The sequence below is a fragment of the Sceloporus occidentalis genome, unplaced genomic scaffold, assembly GCF_023333645.1.
Source record: "Sceloporus occidentalis isolate IW3139 unplaced genomic scaffold, rSceOcc1.0.p SCAF_1, whole genome shotgun sequence".
NCBI classification, from domain to species: domain Eukaryota; kingdom Metazoa; phylum Chordata; class Lepidosauria; order Squamata; family Phrynosomatidae; genus Sceloporus; species Sceloporus occidentalis.
Window position 1 is genome coordinate 316,073,769 of NW_028316981.1, and position 20,972 is coordinate 316,094,740.

At 39.7% G+C, this 20,972-nt stretch overlaps 1 protein-coding gene across 5 annotated transcripts in view; it reads right to left on the reverse strand.

The window, feature by feature from the left end:
* LOC149324245 (ubiquitin-associated protein 2-like) overlaps positions 1–20,972 on the reverse strand; it is a 120,080-nt gene that overhangs the window by 79,013 nt on the left and 20,095 nt on the right. For all 5 annotated transcript variants that reach the window (XM_089498005.1, XM_089498006.1, XM_089498002.1 and 2 more), the window contains exon 2: positions 1,838–1,976. In XM_089498005.1, coding sequence (XP_089354131.1) covers positions 1,838–1,936 — 99 coding nt within the window. In that variant the 5' untranslated portion in view covers positions 1,937–1,976. The remainder of the gene's footprint in view (positions 1–1,837; positions 1,977–20,972) is intronic.

Here is a 20,972-nt window from a genome sequence, read left to right on the forward strand (position 1 = left end):
CAACCCTAAGGTGACCCTATCATGTGGTTTTCTTGGTTTTCTTCAGAAGGGTTTGCCAATGCCATTTTCTGAGGCTGACAGTGTGACTTGCCCAAGGTCACCCAGTGAGTTTACATGGCTGAGCCAGAATTAGAACCCAGGTCTCCAGAGTCCTAAACCAACGCTCAAATCACTACACCATGCTGACTCATGCTGTATGACATAGTATTCACATATTCAGACTGCAAAAAATATTTCTAAAACATGTATATTTTATGAGGAAGACTTTTATTTACAACAATATATAATATCTAAAGTAGGGGCTAAATACTCTAAAGGCACCTGATCATGGAAACAAAGCAGGGTTAGCTCTGGTTAGCACCTGGATGAGAGGCCACCAATGAATACCAGGTGCTTTGGGCTATATTTCAGAGGAAGAAACTGTCATAACAACCTCAAGGTATTCAAGCAACTTGAAGATACAAACACACTCCAAGTATCTGATCCTTGCAAATTCCAGGTCTTGCCACCCTTATCTCAGTTCTTTTGATGAAAATAAGTGGTTTATGTCTGCTTGACACTGTGGAAGACTAAAGGACATAAAATAATTTTCTCTGTTTTACTGAAGTTGATGGCTTCTTTATCCGCTTTTATTGTTTTTTGCCTGCTCCTGATTAAGTGGCAAAATTAAAGATGTTTCCTGCACATACAAGTCCTTGTACTTCTATTTGTAACAGAAAATAAACATTTTAGAAAGAGAATTCAGTTTGTAACTATTGAGCCCATACAAACAAGCCAAAATCAAGCTGTTTTGGGTCACTTTGGAGGTATGCTGTTTAAATGATGCATGTGTCCTAAGAGACCAGAAGCCACGCCAAACCCACGCTCCAGTCCTAAGGAAGCAGCTTTATTTTGGCCTGTCTGTATGGACCCTATTGTCTCATTGAACCATACTTTTATAATATTAAACACTGCAAATAATGTTTTATTTATGCCAAGTAAAACTGTATAATTCTATCATGCTATTTAGCTAGAGAGAGAATACACTTTATGTTCCTAAAGCAACAAAGCAATTTTCAGGATGTTGTTGTTTTGTGTGCCCTCAAATAGTTTATAACAACTCAAAAGCAAACCTATTACTGGGTTTTCTTGGCAAGATTTGTTCAGAGTGGGTTTGCAATTGCCTCTCTGAGGCTGAAAGAGTGTGATACACCCAAGATGACTTGGTGGGTTTCCATAGCTGAATAGGGATTTGAACCCTGGTCTCCAGTGTCAAACCAATACACCACACTGGCTCTTAGTTATCACAGGAAAAAAACATTTTCCCTCACAGCTTCAAATTCCCCAGAAGTTTTATAGATCTACAAAAGCTTGCGCTTTTTGCAGTTTGCCCAATTTGAAAACTCAGAAAAGGCTCAAAAAGACTCAGAGCAAATCCTACTACTACTTCCCAAGTCCTATTCTGAACAATTTACTTTCATACCAAGGAAAAAAAATGTATTCACTTTTTGTATGTTTTACTCTAATTTTGTGTAGTGTTGTTAGTTCTGTAGGTTCTATGTGTATTTTTCCATATATGCTGTTTTATGTTATATGTTAATTTTTACACATATAAACTAATGGGATTATGTACATGAGGTCGAAATTATGGAGCTGTCCACATATTGCTGGACTGTAACTTCATTCCTCACCACTAGCTAGGATTCTGGGAGTTGCAGTCTAAAAACATTTGGAGACCCGCATGTCCCCCATTCCAATGTATGTAAACCTACTGAAAATTTGAGAAGTAACCTTCTGGCATTGTTCCATTGCCTTTATGTCTTTAAGATACATAGATTGAGCATTTATCCATTCTTACCTGTATTACTGGTTTCTGTGGTTGTGTCAGCTGCGTGGCTGAAATCTGCGCTTTGTCTCGAGTGCCCCGAGTCCGTTCACTGCCCACCGAAGTCATCATATACAGTATATACAAAACAATGTATGTACAAATAAAAAATCTGAAAAGAGAAGAAAAACCCCAGCTTAGTTAAGAATGGCTTCCAAAACAAAGAGCTAGCACAACTGACCATGGAACACGGACAGGAAAGCCAGTTAGGTTTGTATACCAAATGACACAATGCAATACAGTTATCCCTCCATATTTGCGAATTTGATATTTGCGGATTTGATTATTCACAGATTAATAGGTTCCCTCTAGGAATATCTAGGTCCTCCAGTGCAACTCTATGGTCAACTTTAACTAAAAGTTGCACTGAAAGACCTAGAGATTCCTAGAGAGAATACTCTACTAGGCATTTGTGGTCAGTGTCTCTCAGACGTTGGCCACAGAGTTGCCCTGGAGGACCTACAGATTCCTAGAGAGGTGTCATCTCAGTAAAAACATGGTGTTTTTGTTATTTGCGTTTTTTCCATATTCAGGGGGGGGTCTTGTGCCCCTAATCCTAGTGCAGGGGTAGGCAATCTTTTTGAGCTGGGGGCCGGGTTGCTGTCCCTCAGACAACTGGGGGGGGGGGGCCGAAGCAAAAAAATAAATAATTAAATATTTTTTTTAAAAAAAAAAATTAAATATATAAATAAACCAGGACAAATGTAGGACAAAATTTTCTAATGGAAGACACTTTTTTAAAAAAATGGAGGACATGTGAAAAAATTTGCTGATTTTTTAAAAATTGTTAATATAAATGCATGTTTCTGAGGCTTCTATAGACAATTGCCCCCCAAAGGCCCCAGCGGCAATCGGCGGCAGGACCAGGCTGGGGCCGGTCCCAAGGCCTCACCGGGCCGCAGGTTGCCTACCCCTGTCCTAGCGAATATGGAGGGACAACTGTACATTTCTATGGCATAGGTGGGAATTAGAAGATCATTTTCTGAAAGGTCTGATGTAGACTGTCTCAAAACTCTTCCCACTGAGAACAAGTACACTGTTAAGCTGAGCCCCGACTAATCTCTGACTTCCTTTTACATTTTAGACTCTCACCAGGTTCAGAAATGCATATGTGACTTGCACATGTGGATGGAGTGTGCCATGCTCAGACAATTCTGGTTGGAGGTTATTTCAATAATCTCAGAAATTACGAAACAGGACATCACACCATGTCCAAGTCTTTTATTGCTTTCATGCTTTTTGAATGTAAACAGAAATTTGAAACATAAAACAATAATCAAATTTTTATGGCAGCAACCAGGGTTGAAATTGCTAAAAATGGGAAAACTGGTAATTTCTCCATAAAAAGTGGTGGTGTGTGGGATGTATTGTTAATGGAAAAGTTGGTTGCAAGATCAAAAGCTCTAAAAAAATAAGATAATTCGTAAATCTTTCCAAGAGACCTGGTTCCCTTTCCTGGAGAAGGTTAACAACAACAGCAAATGTATGAACCCACAGCTTCTACAGTTTGTTTCACTGTATTGCTGTTTGTTTGTGGAATTGCCCAGTTTGTTCTTACTTAATTCAGGTATATTGTCTTGACTGGTATTCTACAATAGGATTACTTTATAAAAATTACTTTATATAAAAAAGAAAAAATGTGCTTATGAACACCATTGAAGGCCCACCTAATCCAGCATTCAGTTCCCAGGTGCCCTTGGGAAGCCCACAGAAGGAAATGAGCACAATAGTTATTTACTGAAATATTTATATCTTGACCTACATCCAAGTGTCCTAGGTGGTGCACCATAAAATCAACTTAGAACAGTTTAAAGTAATAACAATAATTGTACTTTCATGCCCCCCAGCCAACTGATATTGCAAGGCATACTAATCCAATACAAGTGATGTTATAGGATAAGGTAGCCTTATAAAATAGGACAATTGAGTATGATAGCCTCCTTTTAAAGCTATGCAAATAGGCTACCATAATTTCATCGTGTTTAACTGTGAGGAGTATGAAGTACATACTTTTACCTTCCACACATCTCCCAACATTCAATATCATTGGTGTACCCCACATTTTACTTTTATAATACAGGAGGAAAGAGACCTTTAGTTGTTCCACAGCATGAACTATTGCAACACAGCCACACTTCCCACCTTACTTGCCACTTTTCTAAGCTACAAAAGTCCAGAAAATATAACCTGTCATCTTAGGCCCCTCCATCATTTGGATTGCCCCTTTCTGTACTTTTTCCATCTTCACAACAACCTTTTTCAGGTGTGGTCAGCAGAAGTGTGCACAGTGTTTGAAGTATGTTTCCCAGATAGATTTGTATATAGCTGTAATTGTGAGCCATCTAGAAATCACGGGGCCAAACGCTACTTGTACACAGCAAAATGGCCACACAGTTCTTAGGATTTATTGCACTAGATATGACCTTTTTATTTAATACACTGGACCCTTGGGTATCTGCTAGTTTGGTTCCAGGACCCTCTGTGAATACCACAAACTCTGTGCAAGCTTAAGTCTTATTATATACAGCAGCATAGTAAAATAGTATCTGGTATATAAAATGGCAAAATCAAGGTTTGCTTTTTGGATTAAAAAAAAACATTTTCAGGTTGTGGATGGGTGAATCTGTGGACACAGAGGGCTGACTGTACAATAAAAAGCATAGAGGTGTCAACTGGATAACATGGCAGGGTACAAATCTGCCCCATCTCGGATTCGCCCCTTTTCACTCACTGCCCCTCACTCCTGGAACCTTCTTCCCCCGCGAGCAAGAGCCATCACTTCTTTAACCAGCTTCAAAACGGAATTGAAGACCATTCTGTTCAGGGCAGCGTTCCCAGGCATTGCATAATTTTCACTTGCTATTTGATGTTCTTTTGTTGCCTGTTTTATTGAATCATTTCCTGTATTGCTATGTATTTTATATGTATTATCCTACTAGAGAGGCCCCTTCCCCACCACCACTCCCTTTGTGTCGTGTCTTTTTAGATTGTAAGCCTGAGGGCAGGGAACCGTCCAATTAAAAAGACTGTATGTACAGTGCTGTGTAAATTTATAGCGCTTTATAAATAAAGGTTAATAATAATAATAATAATAATAATAATAATAATAATAATAATGGTGATTTCCTTGCCTGCCACATGGAAGGTCTGGATTCAATTCCTGGCCAATCTGCCCAGCTAAAAAGCCAGTGTGGTCTAGTGGCCTGTGTGTTGAATTAGGACTTCAGGCAGGGGCAAATCTCCTCTGAATAAAGAATACCAAGAAAACACCATGACAGGTTTGCCTTAGGATCACTGTAAGTCAGAAATTATATGGACGGCAACGCCATAAAAAAGCATTTATTTGGACAATTATTTAAAGGAATGGGAACTATTTTTTTATTTATATGAAGAAGAAATTTTAGCTGAGGATTTAGAGACTTGAAGAACTTTGGTTTAGATTGTTAGGTCAGAAATGAAAAATGAAATAAAAGAATTTGCTTCATTGAGAAACTTAAGATATGGTGGTGTGGTGAGCCTTCAAGTCATTTCCCACTTATGGTGACCCTAAGGCGGACTTACCATGGGGTTTTCTTGGCAAGATTTGTCCAAGGTGGTTTTCCTTTGCCATCCTCTGTGGCTGAGAGAGTGTGCCTTGCCCAAGATCATCCAGTGGGTTTCACAGCCAAGCTAGGAATCGAACTTAAGATATGAAGCATTGATATTGTTGGCTTGGGAAATGAGAAGTCAATTTTAGATTGTGTTAAATGTATTAAGTTAAGTTTGTGTCAATTATATGTTGTTTATTAATACATATTGTTTTAGAGGGAAGGGAATGGGAGATATTGGGGGTAGCTTAGTTATTTTAGTATTATTTTGTTAGCTAGTATAGAGTTATGATTTTATGTGGATTTGAATGTTTTTAAAATTTCATGTGTATTCAAATGCTTGTATGATTTATGTTTTAAAATTTAATTTAAAAGATTTTTTTAAAAACAATTCCCACGTAAGTTTTATGCAAGGACCATTTTGTGAATCCACTGGGATACAAATACAAGCCAACCTTCTAGTTCTTAACTTCTTCTATGCAAAACAAATAAACTGCTAGCATGAGAACAATACAAAAGAGACCTTACGATTTTGAAAGCTGTCAATATTTACTAGGATGGCTTACATCAAGTCAATTTACAAGCAATATGAAAACTGTCATTTGTATTTATTGCTGTTGCCCAGCCAAATCCAAAGCAATTGCTGCCATCTGAAAAAGTCCTCAGGAATCTTGTATTCCTGTAGTAGTCTGTAGTGCTGCTGAACGGTACTTCTCAGCTGGCATTTTAACCTCCTTTTCCATCTATTGACAAGCTCAGCTTTTTATTGACCAGATTGCACTCAACAACTGCAATCTGTAATGTAATAAGGAAAGAATCTAACCACACACAGCTAAAGAAAAGACAGCACTTCCATGAACTCTTGCACAGTTGACTGTAAGAGAAATGCCTATATCAGGAATTGACTACAGCAAGAAATGACTGGGAAGATCAATTTCCACCTAGTTTATGAATGGGCTCAGTAAAGCCACTTTGTCTTCAATACTGGGGATGGTCTAACATTGTCTACCCAGTTATCATTTGGTCTCCATCTCTAATACACACGTTATCTGACCATGAACAGCTTTCCCAAGAGCTCAGTGCGACCTAAAGTATCTTGGATAACAATAATCCTCCAGCAGAAAATACACAGGAAATGTAAAAAAAAATGTCCAAAGAACTGCACTAACAACACAAGGTGAACATGTTTTATATTGCTGTGTGCCTTCAAGTCATTTCTGATTTATGGTGAGCCCAAGGCAAATGTATCACAGGATTTTCTTGGCAAGATTTGTTCAGAGGTGATTTGCTTTTGCCTTCCTCTGAGGCTGAGACAGTGTGATCTGCCCAAGGTCAGCCAGTGGATCTCCATGTGTGAATGGGGACCTTAGTCTCCAGATTCAGTCCAATGTTCAAACCACTACACCACATTGGGTCTCCTGTTGAGATATTCAACTATATAATGATATTGTCTCTGCTTCCTGGACTGTATGAACATTGAAAGAAGCAACCAAGCAAAGTGGTCATTCTCTAAGCTTCTCTTCTGCACACAACTACTATAATATCACAAGACTGTTTTAAGAACCTTTTCTGATACACAGCAAATTTGGGAGCCTATTCCCTATCTTCTACCACTCCTCTCAGTTGTACTTCTTTAACCAAGGAAACAAAGTGCTACTCTGAACACAACTAAGAAGAACAGAACTGTCACTACCAACCATCTTTCTTAAGTCCAAGAAACTCGGTTTACTGAAGGCAACACAATCACTTCATATATTACGACTTTCCTTTTAATTACATATATGTCAAGGAGCAGATACATTTATCCTTTGTTATAAGTCACTGCTGCAAATCAGCTCACCTGAAAAACAGGCGCATGCAAATATTATTTGTGGTTGTCATTATTTACTTCATTTATATGCTGTCTTTCTCCCAAAATGGGAATACCCTACTTATACACTGAACCTGTTAAAATATGGAATGAAATGCACCTCCATAATGAAATTTTTCAAGACTTTCATATTTTACCTTCTCCCATGTTAACTCCTAAGCTACCTGAGCACAGTCAGTCATTCTACAATGACTGGTGCCTTTTGCTATGTGTCAACCTACCAGAAAACCAGGTTTGTCTTCTAGTATATTGGCTTCCACTCATTCATATTTTACATCCCAACAACTTAAAGAAACTTGCATCCCAACTTGAGCACAACCCCAAAACTATTTGGAGGATATATATGTTTGGTGGAATTCTGGCACTATAGCTGTCATTTAAAGCAACAGTGGACAAGATGCAGCAGCTACATGGTTCCCAATACTGTTTTTACAACCCCTGACCAACCAAACTCTCAAGGTTGCTCTCACTCTGTCCCCAAAATGGGTGAAGTGCCTGTCCTGAAAGTTTCCAGAAGCAGCATTTCAATCATTAAAATGGGCGAGTGACACACTTTATGTACTGTTTGACATTTTAAATAACCCTGTTTCCCAAACCAGAAATGGACTTCCTGCAATTTCTGATTTAGCGATTGCATGTAGAGAGATCTTGCAGCACCTTTGAGACTAACTGAAATAAAGAAGTTGGCAGCATGAGCTTTCGTAGACCTAAGGCTATTTCCTCAGATGACACCATCAAATGCATCTGAGCAAGTAGACTTAGGTCTACAAAAATTCATGCTGCCAACTTCTTTCTTTCAGTTAGTCTAAAAGGTGCCACAAGATCTCTCTACATACTGATTCCACAGACTAACATGGCTATATCTTTCATTTAGTGATCATTGGTGTGTTATGGAGTTGGGTGTTGGTGGGGTTTTGTGACAGTCCATTTGGCTCCTGGAGGGTCCCTGGGCTGAAAATTGATCCCGGGACTCACTAGTTTCCCACTCGTTTTACAGTAAGCTAGAGAGTAGACAGAACAGGGGATTAGGAAAACCACTGAAGTCCAGAGTTATTACTAGCATGCCAGAAGGTCACAGACAGATAATATGTGGCTGGTAAGGTCAAGAGGAGACAGCACATTATCCTTACAAGAGGCAACATTATTGAGCAAGAATGAATCCTTAGTAACTGTGCATCCCACCTAGACTACTTGTTTCCAGTCTTAACTGAGAACTACTCATTTAGAACACACCAACGTTTCTGTCAGAAAGCATGGTAGAAAAAAGATCAATAATGGTGAGCAAGCTGTTTTTCCCAGAAATTTTGTGTGTTACTGCCTTAGTCAATTAATCGTATGAGCTTTAAATAACTGGTGACATTTGCATAAATCCAACAGCAATAGCACCGAAGTAAGCAACACTGCTTTGCACACATTATGGCAAGCATCTTCTTTGAATACTTGGAAACCATTTGGGCTCAGCAAGGTGAATCAAGATTCCCAGATGTAGCACACAAACATTCCCTGCTCTTATCTTGGTATGTGAAGATAGGAAAATTTTATGGCAGGAATGAAGTGCCGGAAATGGAATACAGTTGTGAAAGCTTGACCAGGCTGGCTGGGGGATGCTGAGGGATGCAGTCCAATAAAGTAGTTTTCCCAAACACTGCTGCACATCTCCCTCTCCACTGGTGAGCCACATGGAAAACCGACAAGGAACGCTCATGGCCGAAAACTCAGGAATTGCTTGTATGTATCACAAGCAGAGCATTCCTTATGGGAGACGGTAAAGGCAAACAGAATTAGCAACAGAACAAGACACATGCAAATCACTCCTGCCTTTTCAGGTCACACAATATATATATACCCAAGTCCTTTTCAGGCAAGGATTCTCTGAAGATGCCAGCCACAGATGCTGGCAAAACGTCAGGAAGAAACTCTGCTAGAAGATGGCCACATAGCCTGAAAAACCCACAAAAAACATGGATGCTGGCCATGAAAGCCTTTGACTTCATAAAGGCAATACACTTTTTTCAAGATGATGTTTACCTGTATTGTAAAAAAAGCTCTTTCAAAAGCTACTGCCACCAAATCAGTGATATCTTTCCCATCAATCATTCATTATAATATAAGGCTTGTGTGTTGCAGACTTCCCCAGACGTTTAAGAGCCACTGAAATAAACATTTTCAAAATGTGCATGATTTGTTTGATTTGTTCAGATTACAGTGAACTTGCAAAATGTGGTTCCCTTCAAGACAAAAGCAATGCTCTCCAAACAAGCATGGCAAAGTACCTGCCTGGAACAGTGCCCTTCTCAGAGAGGCTTCTCATCCTTCTGAGTCATTTGTTCCAAACTTTTCAAGATATCCAATTTACCAGCAGTGAGTGAACTTCATTTCTGGTTTCCCAGGCAGTACATTCACAGAGCTTCATTCAGGTATCTAAATGTAAGAAACCTTTGCCCTTAAACCACCTTTTTAGAAAATCAAGAAAATGCATGATTCGTGGCATTTGTCAATTTCATTTCTTCTAAAAATAATTCCACTGTAATAGCACACACCCTAAAATAAAAAAATGACAAGCGCTAATGCTACGTTTGCACTGATTTCCAGGAGCATCTGGCTATAAGTCTGTGCAAACAAAGACTAATAGCTCTATTGCTAAACCAGGACAACGTTTCAAATGTTCTTTCAAATTCAGCACACAAATTTATTCCACTTTTAAGATGGGCTAATGTGGAAAAGATGTTGTGCTATCTGCCCCTCTTCTTTAATGTATATATTAATATTACAGTCTATTTCACACGGTCCCCAACAGGAGCAAATCCTCACCAAAGCTCTTCTGTGGTCCCTAGACAGCAACAGAAAATGAGAGGTTCAAATCTCGCAGGGTGACCTTGGGCCAGTCACACACTCTCAGCCTCAGAGGATGGCAATGGCAAACCCCCTCTGAAGAAACTTGCCAAGAAGACCTTGTGATACGTTTGCTGCAGGGTCCCCATAAGTCAGAAATGACTTCAAGGCACACCAGCACCACAAAAACAACAAAGTGCCTGTACACAAGAAATTATTTGCTGTATCTCTACATACAGTGCCTGCTTTTGATTAAAAAGCCTGCTGGATCACAATCAAGAGTTAAATAAAACCTGTTTGTTACCAACTTAACCCTCAGCCAGGCAAATGGAACATTTTAGTTCTCCCAAGTCATATTTTGTTGTGTAATTCTCAAAGAAGTCAGGCAATTTATGACATTGGACTGAAAGAAACAAAATAATTTTCTTTGTTTTGCTAATGTTGACAGTTTCATCTGTTTTCTAGTATTTCTGTATATATATATTTGTCCTGTTCTTCAATAAACCAAAGAGGATCTTTATAGTTCAAGACCTTGTAGCTTTATTTGGACCCCTCTCCCATCGAAGTCAATTTCCATTTCTAATTATTGCCCGACATTAATTCTATTTTAATATTTCACATATGATAATTTTATGCCAAACAAAATTAGATCTAATATCTTTTTTATTCTGAGTAACAAATTGATCTGTAACATTTAAAGGGCACTAATATTGCATTTTTTCAAATTTGTTGGAAAATTTCTCATTTTTTTCCTGGAGGAAAAGATTTGTTCTGTCAAAACTTTACATTTCTAGGAATACCTAGAAATTCTGCCGATTCTTTACCCACAAGCATGGAGCATAAAAAGGTTCCGTGTCTACAATACCACACTATCAATTTTCACTGGGATTTCTAGAAAATTCTCCAGATTATGGAACTCAATTTGGTTTACTACGTTGTTTTTAAAATCTGTCTGGCTAACTGTTAACCCAAATAGTATCTGGCATTTCTCAAGCATCCCTTCAACGGCAACAAGCATAATACAATCCATATAAATACCTCTTCCCAAGGCTATTTTGTTCTTATGTGCTTTCAAGGTATTTCCTACTAACGGTGACTGTATCATAGGCTTTTCTTAGGAAAGTTTGTCCAGAGACAATTTGTCATTGCTTTCCTCTGAGCCTGAGACAGTGTGACTTGCCTACGGTCACCCAGTGGGTTCCAATGGCTGAATAAGGACTCTAGCAGTGGTCTCACAGATCAACACTCAAACCACTACACAATGCTCCCCCCCTCCCCCCCCCCCCCCCGGTCTACTGCCATAATTGAAATCACCACCACTTCACTGAAATTCAAGAATACAATGCTAAGATTAAAACAAATAGTAAATGTGCATCTTACCTTGACGTAGAACCATACTCTCAGAAGCATGAATGTTTTAAAAGGAAGTGCATGCTTCCTACCATACCAATCTTAAACTGTTTTTTAATAGCTGCCGTTGCAAAATACTCAGAGCAAGTCTAAAGATAAAAACAGGTATTTGCTGCTGCCACACAACCAAAATTTGGAGTAGCAATATTGTGCAGCACCATGTGGAGAGCAACATACCAACCTTAGAAAAAAGCCCACTCTGCCTTGCAAATCCTGAACCTAAGATTTACAACATTTGTATTCATCATAACTGAGAAGCTATTGGCGAAAGGTGTTATGAGAGCATGTCTCCTAAAATTTCAAAGGCCACTGAAACTTAGTGTTTCTCTGATTTCACTGTCCTACACAGTTTCCTACTGGCTGACTAGAATATGGTACTGTTTGACTCTATAGCATGCTTTTCAGCATTCACGGAAACCACGGCAATCAACGTCTGCCCTTTGGCTGTTTCAAAATATAGACAATGCCTTTACCTTACAAAAGCTAGTTTGCTCAAACCATATACTGTCACATCAGCATGAAGAAGCCACTGAAAGGAACCATTTGTGAACAGTGCATATGCATACTAATAGTTTTCATATAATTAATTATAATCTCTATTAATAACAATGTGATGATATAATAATGATAATAATGCTAATATAATAATTCATGCAATGCTTCATAATATAATAATTCATATGATGATTATATAATACATATTCATATAATAATGCATGCACATAGGCTCACAATAAGGGGCTGCCACCTATTTCTCTGGACATTTGAGATGCATTAGGTTATTCACATGAGCAAAACACCACAACTAACTTGCTAAGGCTTCATGATGCTAGCACTCTTTAGGCAAAACCACCTACAGATCTGGTATTTATGCCTCCTCTCTCTAAAAAGGGTAGAAACCTGTCCTTTCTACACAAGCTCAGCCCTACAGTGGCTCCTGGATCCTGTAGAAGAGACTGTCAAACATCCAACATAATAAAGGGTTTGCAGATATCTACACTTCCTCTATCCTTGTCCCTTCTCTTCACTGAGGCTTCCACACACTTCACGCCCATTGTTCACATCCATTTTAACGCTAAGATTTGAAAAGAAACGTCTGCTTTCTTAATGTGTGGGCTCTTTGTGGTTATTTTGTTTTCCTCTGATAGAAAAGGTGTCTAATGAAGTTCAAGTGCAGAATGTTACTTGAGATTCCCATAATGAGCAGGCAATAATATTCATTATTATTAAAAAGTGCTTTTAACAAGAGCTTCTTTATTCCCTTGTCTATTCCTACACACACACAAAGCACCTTCACTCAGATCCTGCAGGTTAATCAAACCTGACAAGCCTGTTACCATGGAAATGGCCAGGACAAGGTGTCAAATACAGATGTTAAATTATGAATGCAGCATCCAGTGAAAAGGGGGGTACTAACAGTTGAGGTGAGGAGGAGGCACCCCAAGACTCAAAGGGAGAAACTGATTTGCAAGCCAATTAGCAAAATCCAATCCTGTCTTAAAGCAACTAAAGTTGTCCTCGATATTTTATCTTGGGAAGATACAAAGGCTGCAGCGATTATGTCAAAGACTTTGCTTCTGCCACTGTGATCATCTGAAAAAAATTCACATTTACACACATACCCTACTGCATAGTGGAAATGATGGGATTCACACCTTCTCTCAGTCATATCCTTTCTGTTCTCTGAAAACATTCAACTACCTCCCCTACCTCCATACACTCACCTGCAACCCTCTCTTCACTCCGCCTCTTGTTTTGCTGCATTATAATTCTTTGTTATACACTTACATTTGGGCCCAACACAACCTCAAGGTTTCTACATGTAACATGCTATATTCACTTGCCATCCCATACCACCAGCCTGGTGCCCCCTCCTAGCTGATTTCAAATTTGCAGGAAGCATGTATACACAGAATTAGAAGAGAGAAAGGTGAAATACAGAAATCTTCTCCTGCTGGCCCCCACCAGCCATCACTGCTAAAAGAGGAAGATTTCAGGGAACAGTATGTCTTATGCAGCATCCAAGGATTGGAATGCAGAAATCTGATGCAATTGTTCTCCATGGTTTTAAAACCCAGCTGGGGAAGATTTGTCATTGCAAGGCCAGGGTTAATTTGGAAGTGAGGAAGTGCACTCTGTGAGAACAGTTGTGTCCTCAGACACACTCTCCTCCTGAACTAGAGCAAGAGTTACTGAGTCTGTAATTTCTTTATAACTATGATGTGTCATAGTGCAGCAATTTGTACTTCTCAAGCATGCCTGTTTATAAATGGCTTTGAGATGTTCCTGCCCCAAGGTGGAAGACTAAAAGCCTATCATTAAAACTCCATGTCTACTCAAACACACAAGTCTATTTTAGCACGTAATTCAGTTGTCTGCCTACTCCAAGAAAGAGCAGAAGGCTGTTTTCTCTTACCTATTCCAGAGCTTGGAGGAAGAAGTAACTGGCACACTGAGAGCAGGTGCGGGTGGAGAAATCAATTAAACGTGAAAGGTCTTAAAATCTATGTGAAAATACGCTCTCTGACTATTTTCATGCTTGCCTGAGGTTACCTTTAGGCTTCAACATGATGTGGATATACCCTTTTTAGGTAACAAAGATAAGAAGTAAGGTAGTGAAATGAGAAGTTTGGGGCATTGCATCCATCCTGTATGGGGCCCAAAATAAAAGCCCACTAGGAGAGATGGAGGGTATTTATACCATTTCATCAACACTGTAATGTGAACAGGGGAAAACACTGCAAGCATGAGAATTAGCAGTCTGTGTTCGCTAAAACAGGCATAGGAAAGGGGTAGAATTTGAAACAGTGTTAGTTTGTGTGGGTTAGGGAGAAGTCAAACGGCAATGGAAGAAAAACGATGGCGACAAAACAATTTTCCTGGAGAAGAAGGGCTCAAAGAAGAGAGGAAAGTAGTTAGAAAATGGCCAGTGATGGGGGCCAATCAATTTACGCAAAGGATCCAGAGGTATATATTGTATCCTGTCACTCTGAAAAAGCCTCAGGATAAAATACAAGGGATCTTTCTATTTTATCTTCACAATGACCCTAAAAGGCAGGAATTATAATGTGCCAAAGACCACAACATAAGGTTTTTTGAGAAGCGACTGGAGCACTGTATAAGTCAGCAAACCAGTATTTCATTTCCTATCACAATTAACATCCCTACCTCAGTCCAGCCACAGCGGAGGCAAAAACAAGAAAAGATTGCAAGGAAGATTTTTTTTTAAAAGTGAGCATTTTGTCAGCTGCTCTAGTAGCCTGACTCAGCTACAAGGAACAGTCATGGGAATCGTTCCAGAACAAGTCACTGCAATATAAAAACATATATTTAATGACAGGCCATAAGGCTAAATGCTAACAAGACACTAGTAATTAAGTTAACAATACCAGTACTGAGGTAGCCATGAACAAGCAAGCCAATGATGGACATTGTTTTCAACGAAATTTCAACCTTGATTAATAAGTGGCAGAAGTCACCTAATGGTAAAAGTAGACAATTTTAACAGTACCCGGATCAATTCTGACAGGGTCTGAATGCCAGTTTTTCAAGAAGTATCCACTGAGAAGCTAGGTGTTAGTAAACCGTTTGTGTGTTCAACTGATCTCCCAACTCCATCCTCACCCTTGTGTGTTTCCCCTCCTTTGTTTGGAAAAGCAATGAGGTTGACTAAGTTCTCCCCTATCTCAGACAAGCTAGGGCAAGTCCTGTCAAACCTCTGGCCTCCTAAGAACTCTTTCCACTCACTTGCACAGAGGATCTTTGGCCCTGGTACCAGAAGACTCTTGTGCACCAAAGAGGTAATCTGGCAGCAAATGTTCCAGAGGATACATGTTAAATACTCTCGTGTAGACACATAAACAGGGCAGTCTTCCAAAGATGCTTCCACCAGTACTTATCTTTTCCTTCAGAAATCCTTGATAAATAATTGAACAGCAGTTGGAAAACCACTGGGCTTGCAAAGGAGAGGAAGAAGTAGTAGGTTCCCCTACCAGGGCATGAAACTTGGATCATCTGTTTGAGACACTAAGGTTTATTTAATATTGTAATCCACCATTATTTTGTTTTCAGAGGTGACCATTACTTTCTAGATATTCATAAGCAGATATGCACACCATATGCAGCCCCCAAGGCCATTCTGAGGCAACCAGGTCCTGCCCAAAATTTTGTTTAATGCCCATATGCAATTTTGCCATATTTTGAGTCCTAGTCAGGTGATCATAGAATCATAGGGTTGGAGGAGACCACAAGGGCCATCCAGTCCAACCCCATTCTGCCATGCAGGAAATCACAATCAAAGCATCCCTGACAGATGGCCATCCAGCCTCTGCTTAAGACCTCCAAGGAAGGAGACTCCACTACACTCTGAGGGAGTTTGTTCCACTGTCAAACAGCTCTTACTTTCAGGCAGTTCCTGATTACTTTTCCTTTCTTTTTTTGGCAATAGGAAGTCACCTGGATGTCACCTGGGGGCATATGGGGCCCAGTTTTTTTTCCCCCAATTAAAATGTTGTTGTTGTTTAAATCATAGGGGAGAAGCACTGGATGCAGCCTCCATGGTCCCATGGAGATCCTATGTGCCCACTCCCCATTCTGGCAGTTGCCCACCCTAATCTATTGGTACTGATGAAGCAATTGCCTCTTTATGGATAGGGCACTGCTGTAAATGGCATTACAATCCCTTCTCTACTCCATGGCTTGGAGTTCACATGTAATGATGAACCATGACTTAGTGTATTAGAAGAGTGAGCCTTAGGCTCTCCCAGTCTGCACACTCACTTTCTGCCCAGCTCGCACAAACCAGAGTTTGCTGATTCAGATGACAGGAAGGAAAAAGAACTGATGCCTAGAGTTTCCTCCTGCAAAGCCAAACCATGATTTGGCATCACACAAGAGCCTGGCCTGTGATTCAGTGAAAGAACATAAAGGCTAGAACAGGAAATTCATGAATCTTCTGATCACACAGTGGTACCAATCATGGCAGGCAGCACTATTCTTCACCCCATGCAACTAGAGGAAACTCTGTTAGAAGCATAGCTGCAAGCTTACCATCCAGGGAACTGAGGAAGAAAGAAGGGCCTGCCCAAGGACACACTTTGGAGATGCTGATTGAGTTCCTCTTTTAACAGGTACTGTACATACAGATTCCAAACCTGTGTTTATTATGTCACATTAACTTCTATGTCAACTACTAAACCCTCTGCTTTGAATTCCACAAAGTGCAAGGTGCAACAGCTCCACCTCCAACAGCAATTGAGTGAGATTCTCATAAACTTGGCAGTATTCAAGGAATCAAACAGCCAAGCAAGCCCAGAATTATTGCATGCTATTGTTAGACAACAGACTCAAACATCCATGCCCCCTTCTTGCCCATTCCCTCATTACTCCCCCTCCTGACTCTGCACTCTCCTGAACTTTCTAAACCACTCCCCCTTTCCGCTGGAACAAGTTTGAAATATTTCCCAAGAATAGAAGCAGAGAAGCTACACTTGCTATAAATAGCCAAGCTGAGGGCTGAGAAGTTAATCAGGAGATCACAAATGAACACACTCCCAATGCCCTGGCCAAGCCGTGTGTGTCTGGCCCCAGCACACAAGAATAATGGCCAACTTTAACTAGCTGAAAGGCAGAAAATCCAAGGGGGGGGGGGAATCCCTCTGGACGACACTCTCATGACTGTACTTTATTGATTTATATACTAACACTGACCCTTTTGAAGCAGTAACATACCTGTTCTGAAAATTAAAAACAAGAATCATCATTTTATCTGTAAAAAGTGCTGAGAAACAGTTGAATAAAATCCAGTTTCACAAGGGAGTACTTATTTGAATATCATATGTTCAAAACAACAGCACCAATAGTGGTTTGAGTGTTTGGACTAGGACTGTGGGAGACCAGGGCTCGAATCCTGACTCAGCCAGGGAAATCTGCTTCTTCACTTTGGGAAAGTCATGTTCTCTCAGCCTCAGAGGAATGTAATGGCAAACCTCTTCAGAATAAATCTTGTCAAGAAAACCCCATGATGAGCCTTAAAGTCACCGTGAGTCAGAAATTACCTGAAGGCACAGGATGAACGTTCTCAGCACTCATCTCGCCCCATAAAACCACAATTCACAGAACCCCTTGAGGGAAAAGAAGGGAACTGGTTGATTTCACAGTTTAAGTTTCTAATGTGACTGTCACCAGAGGCAATGCTTTATGCTTCCTTGGTTTGCAAACATGTTCTAATTCAGAATTCCCTATTTAGCTTGCCAGTAACCCAAGACTCTTGGTAGCTTGGCATGAGCTACCTGGCAGGTATCTCACAGCCAATTCTGTGTTATGCAATCTGTGTGGAAGTGAAAAGCACAGCTAAAATATACATGAAAACTCACAATGAAAATTGCCACATGAACATACAATGCATAATTATTTGTAATTATTTGTACATTATGCATTCACACTTGCAGCGCAATTACCATACATTTCTCCCTAGGGATATGCTTCCATCACAGAGACTGAATATGGGGGGAAAGGATGCTGTTATGAAAAACAAGTTTGTAGTAACTTCAAAACCTGGTTCAGCAGTAATAAAGACGTACTACAAATAAAAATGATGCAACTCAGGATATGAATCAAAGGAGGTAAGTGCACCACACAGTGGTCCCTCCACATTTGCTATGGTTAGGAATGAAGGACCCCTGTAAATGTGGAAAAACTGAAAATAAAAAACACTATTATTTTTACATAAGAAAACACCTCTCTAAGAACCTCCGGGTTCTTCAGTGCAACTCTATGGTCAATATCTGCCAGACCTTGATCACAGAATCACATCAGAGGACCTACAAATGCCTAGAGAACTGTTTTCTCTTGGAAGTTCTAGGTTCTGCAGCACAATTCTATGGACAACTTCCAACAGACAATCTCAGAAAGTGCTGGACTTTCTTTTGCCCCCCAGGTTTTTAAATAGAGGTTAGAGGCCCATCTTTCATGGGTGTTTCAGTTGTGCACTTTTGAGCGTAGAGGGTTAGACTAGACATTCCAGCCCCTCCAAATTCTATGATTTTAAGAGTTGCAGAATACTTTGGGAGAAGGTGGGTTTGCTTGAAGCCCCCATCCTTGTACCAAATCCTTGTAATGGCCCGGCCCATATATGCAACCAAAAGAGAATAATTCTCTTGACTACATTTGGTCCTTTAGGAAGTGACACAAATTACTTCTATCATTCTGTTCTGCACACAGAGATCTTGTAATACCTTTGAGACTCACTGAAAGAAAAAAAGTAGGCAGCATGAGCTTTGCTAGACTTAAGTCTGCTCCCTCAGATGCATTTGGCAGAGTAGAAAGCCACCAAATGCATCTGAGGAAATAGAGTTAAGTCTACAAAAGCTCATGCTGCCAACTTCTTTCTTTCAGTGAGTCTGAATAGTGCTACAAGATCTCTCTACATACTGATTCTACCTACTAAGACGGCTATATCTTTGGCTTCTGTTCTGCAGTTAAGCATCAACATGAATTATGCTGAGGTATCCATGGGTCAAATGGGAGAGAAGAAGAGGCAAACTCGGAGGAAACCACACCAAGTACCAAATATATTATAAAAGATGAACAAAAAAAGTAACTAAAGAACATACAGAGAGTAACTGCTAGAGAAGAAGAGGCCAGACAGAAGGAGACATCACACCAGCACAAAAGTCCTATAGTGTCTGAGCTACAAATTGGTCAAGTTGTCATGTCAAATCTTGCAGCTGGTCTTCCAAAGCCATGATCTCTATAGTCTTTACAGCTACATACATCCAGTGCATTGCATAATCCCCACAATGACAGTCAGAAGGAGACTGAGGTTTCAGAAAGTAAACAAAGGAGTTTGAGCAGAAAGGGCCTTGAATGCTAGGCCTTCTTACCCTTGACCATCCAACACAACAAGTTCTGGAGTAAGGGCCATAAAACAAGGTAATATTAAAGAGAGATTTCTGCTTCAGCATGACTCAAGCCAAATTCCTCTATGTCAAAGGAATACAGTTTAAAGTTTACGGTAATGTGTTTCATATTTCTCTTTAATTTCAGTCATCTATTGGAGTTTTTCTTCCTATTCCTGCTCAACAATAATAAGGAAGGAACTGTGTGGTTCATCCATTAAATCCCATCCTCTTTTCTCATTTATTAATGTATGTACTTTGGCTTCTCCTTTTCACTCAATAAATCTCTTCCCCCGCTCTTCTTCCAGGTTATTATTAATGGAGTCTGCATATAGCTCCACTTCAGAGTCTTAAGAATGTGGGCATCCTGATTTCCATTTCCAAATCAAATTGATATCATTTTCTACTTTTTCCAGACAATATACAAAACACTCCTGGCTGCACCATGCTTAAAAGGCAAATGAAGAATCATGCATCCTAGATTAGATCCTAAATATTTCCCTGTAATTAAATACTGAAAAATAGGCCACAGTTGGAAACCATATTAACTGAATCAAGATTGCCGAAAGAAATACAGTATGTAATTGCCTACACTATTACTTTTTATGAACAATGCATGTGATACTCCAAACAACTGATTCATTGTTATCAGATTATAAAAACCCTCACAGTAAGTCATAAAAGTAACATTCTTAAAAACCACATAAAAATAAGCAATAAGCACCAAGCACCATTCAGCAATTACAAAGCCTAGAAAAATAAAAATGCCTTCTTCTGAGCAGAGTATGAAAAAAAGGAGGTGTTGTACTAAGCAAGAGAAAGGACAACGTATCTGTGGTCCAAAACACATGGCAGAAATAATCCAGTTTGAGACTGCTTTAACTGCCCTGGCTCAGTGCTAGGTAATCCAGGGAGTTGTAGTTTATTGTGGCACCAGAGCTCTCTGACAGAGAAGGCCAAATAGACTGATAGATAAGATTAAGTTTTCAATTCTTTTCTGAATAATCTGAACTTTTAATAATTCTAGCATGACAATTTTATGGCAATCCCAGTTACACAAAATCCATTTAATGTTTCTAAAGTAACAGAGTGAAGTTCAGTATGTAAAGGAATGTAATACTGGATTTTTCAGTTTTTGAAAAATCCAATTCTGATCTTTTCCACACACACACACAAAAAAAAAAAGGGGGGGGGGGAGGGATTCTTTCAAAAACTTAAAAACTTCCAGAAATTGTACATAACTAATTCAGACATAGGATCATTTTGAACATGAAGATCTAAGGCAGGTAGTTCTTAGTAATTGGGGAGTTGGGGAGAGCTATCCCCTTCCAGGATTTTTTGGGCTACACCTTCACTTGTCCCCCAATTGTTTAATCTCTTATTTTTTAAACTCAAAACATCCCACTCCTCCCTTAAGGGTATGGAACGGGGAGGTCTACTAAGCATCCGCTCTCAGGCTGCTTCTGAAGAAATAAACCCAAGAACTCGGACACAAGAACTGAACATCTCAC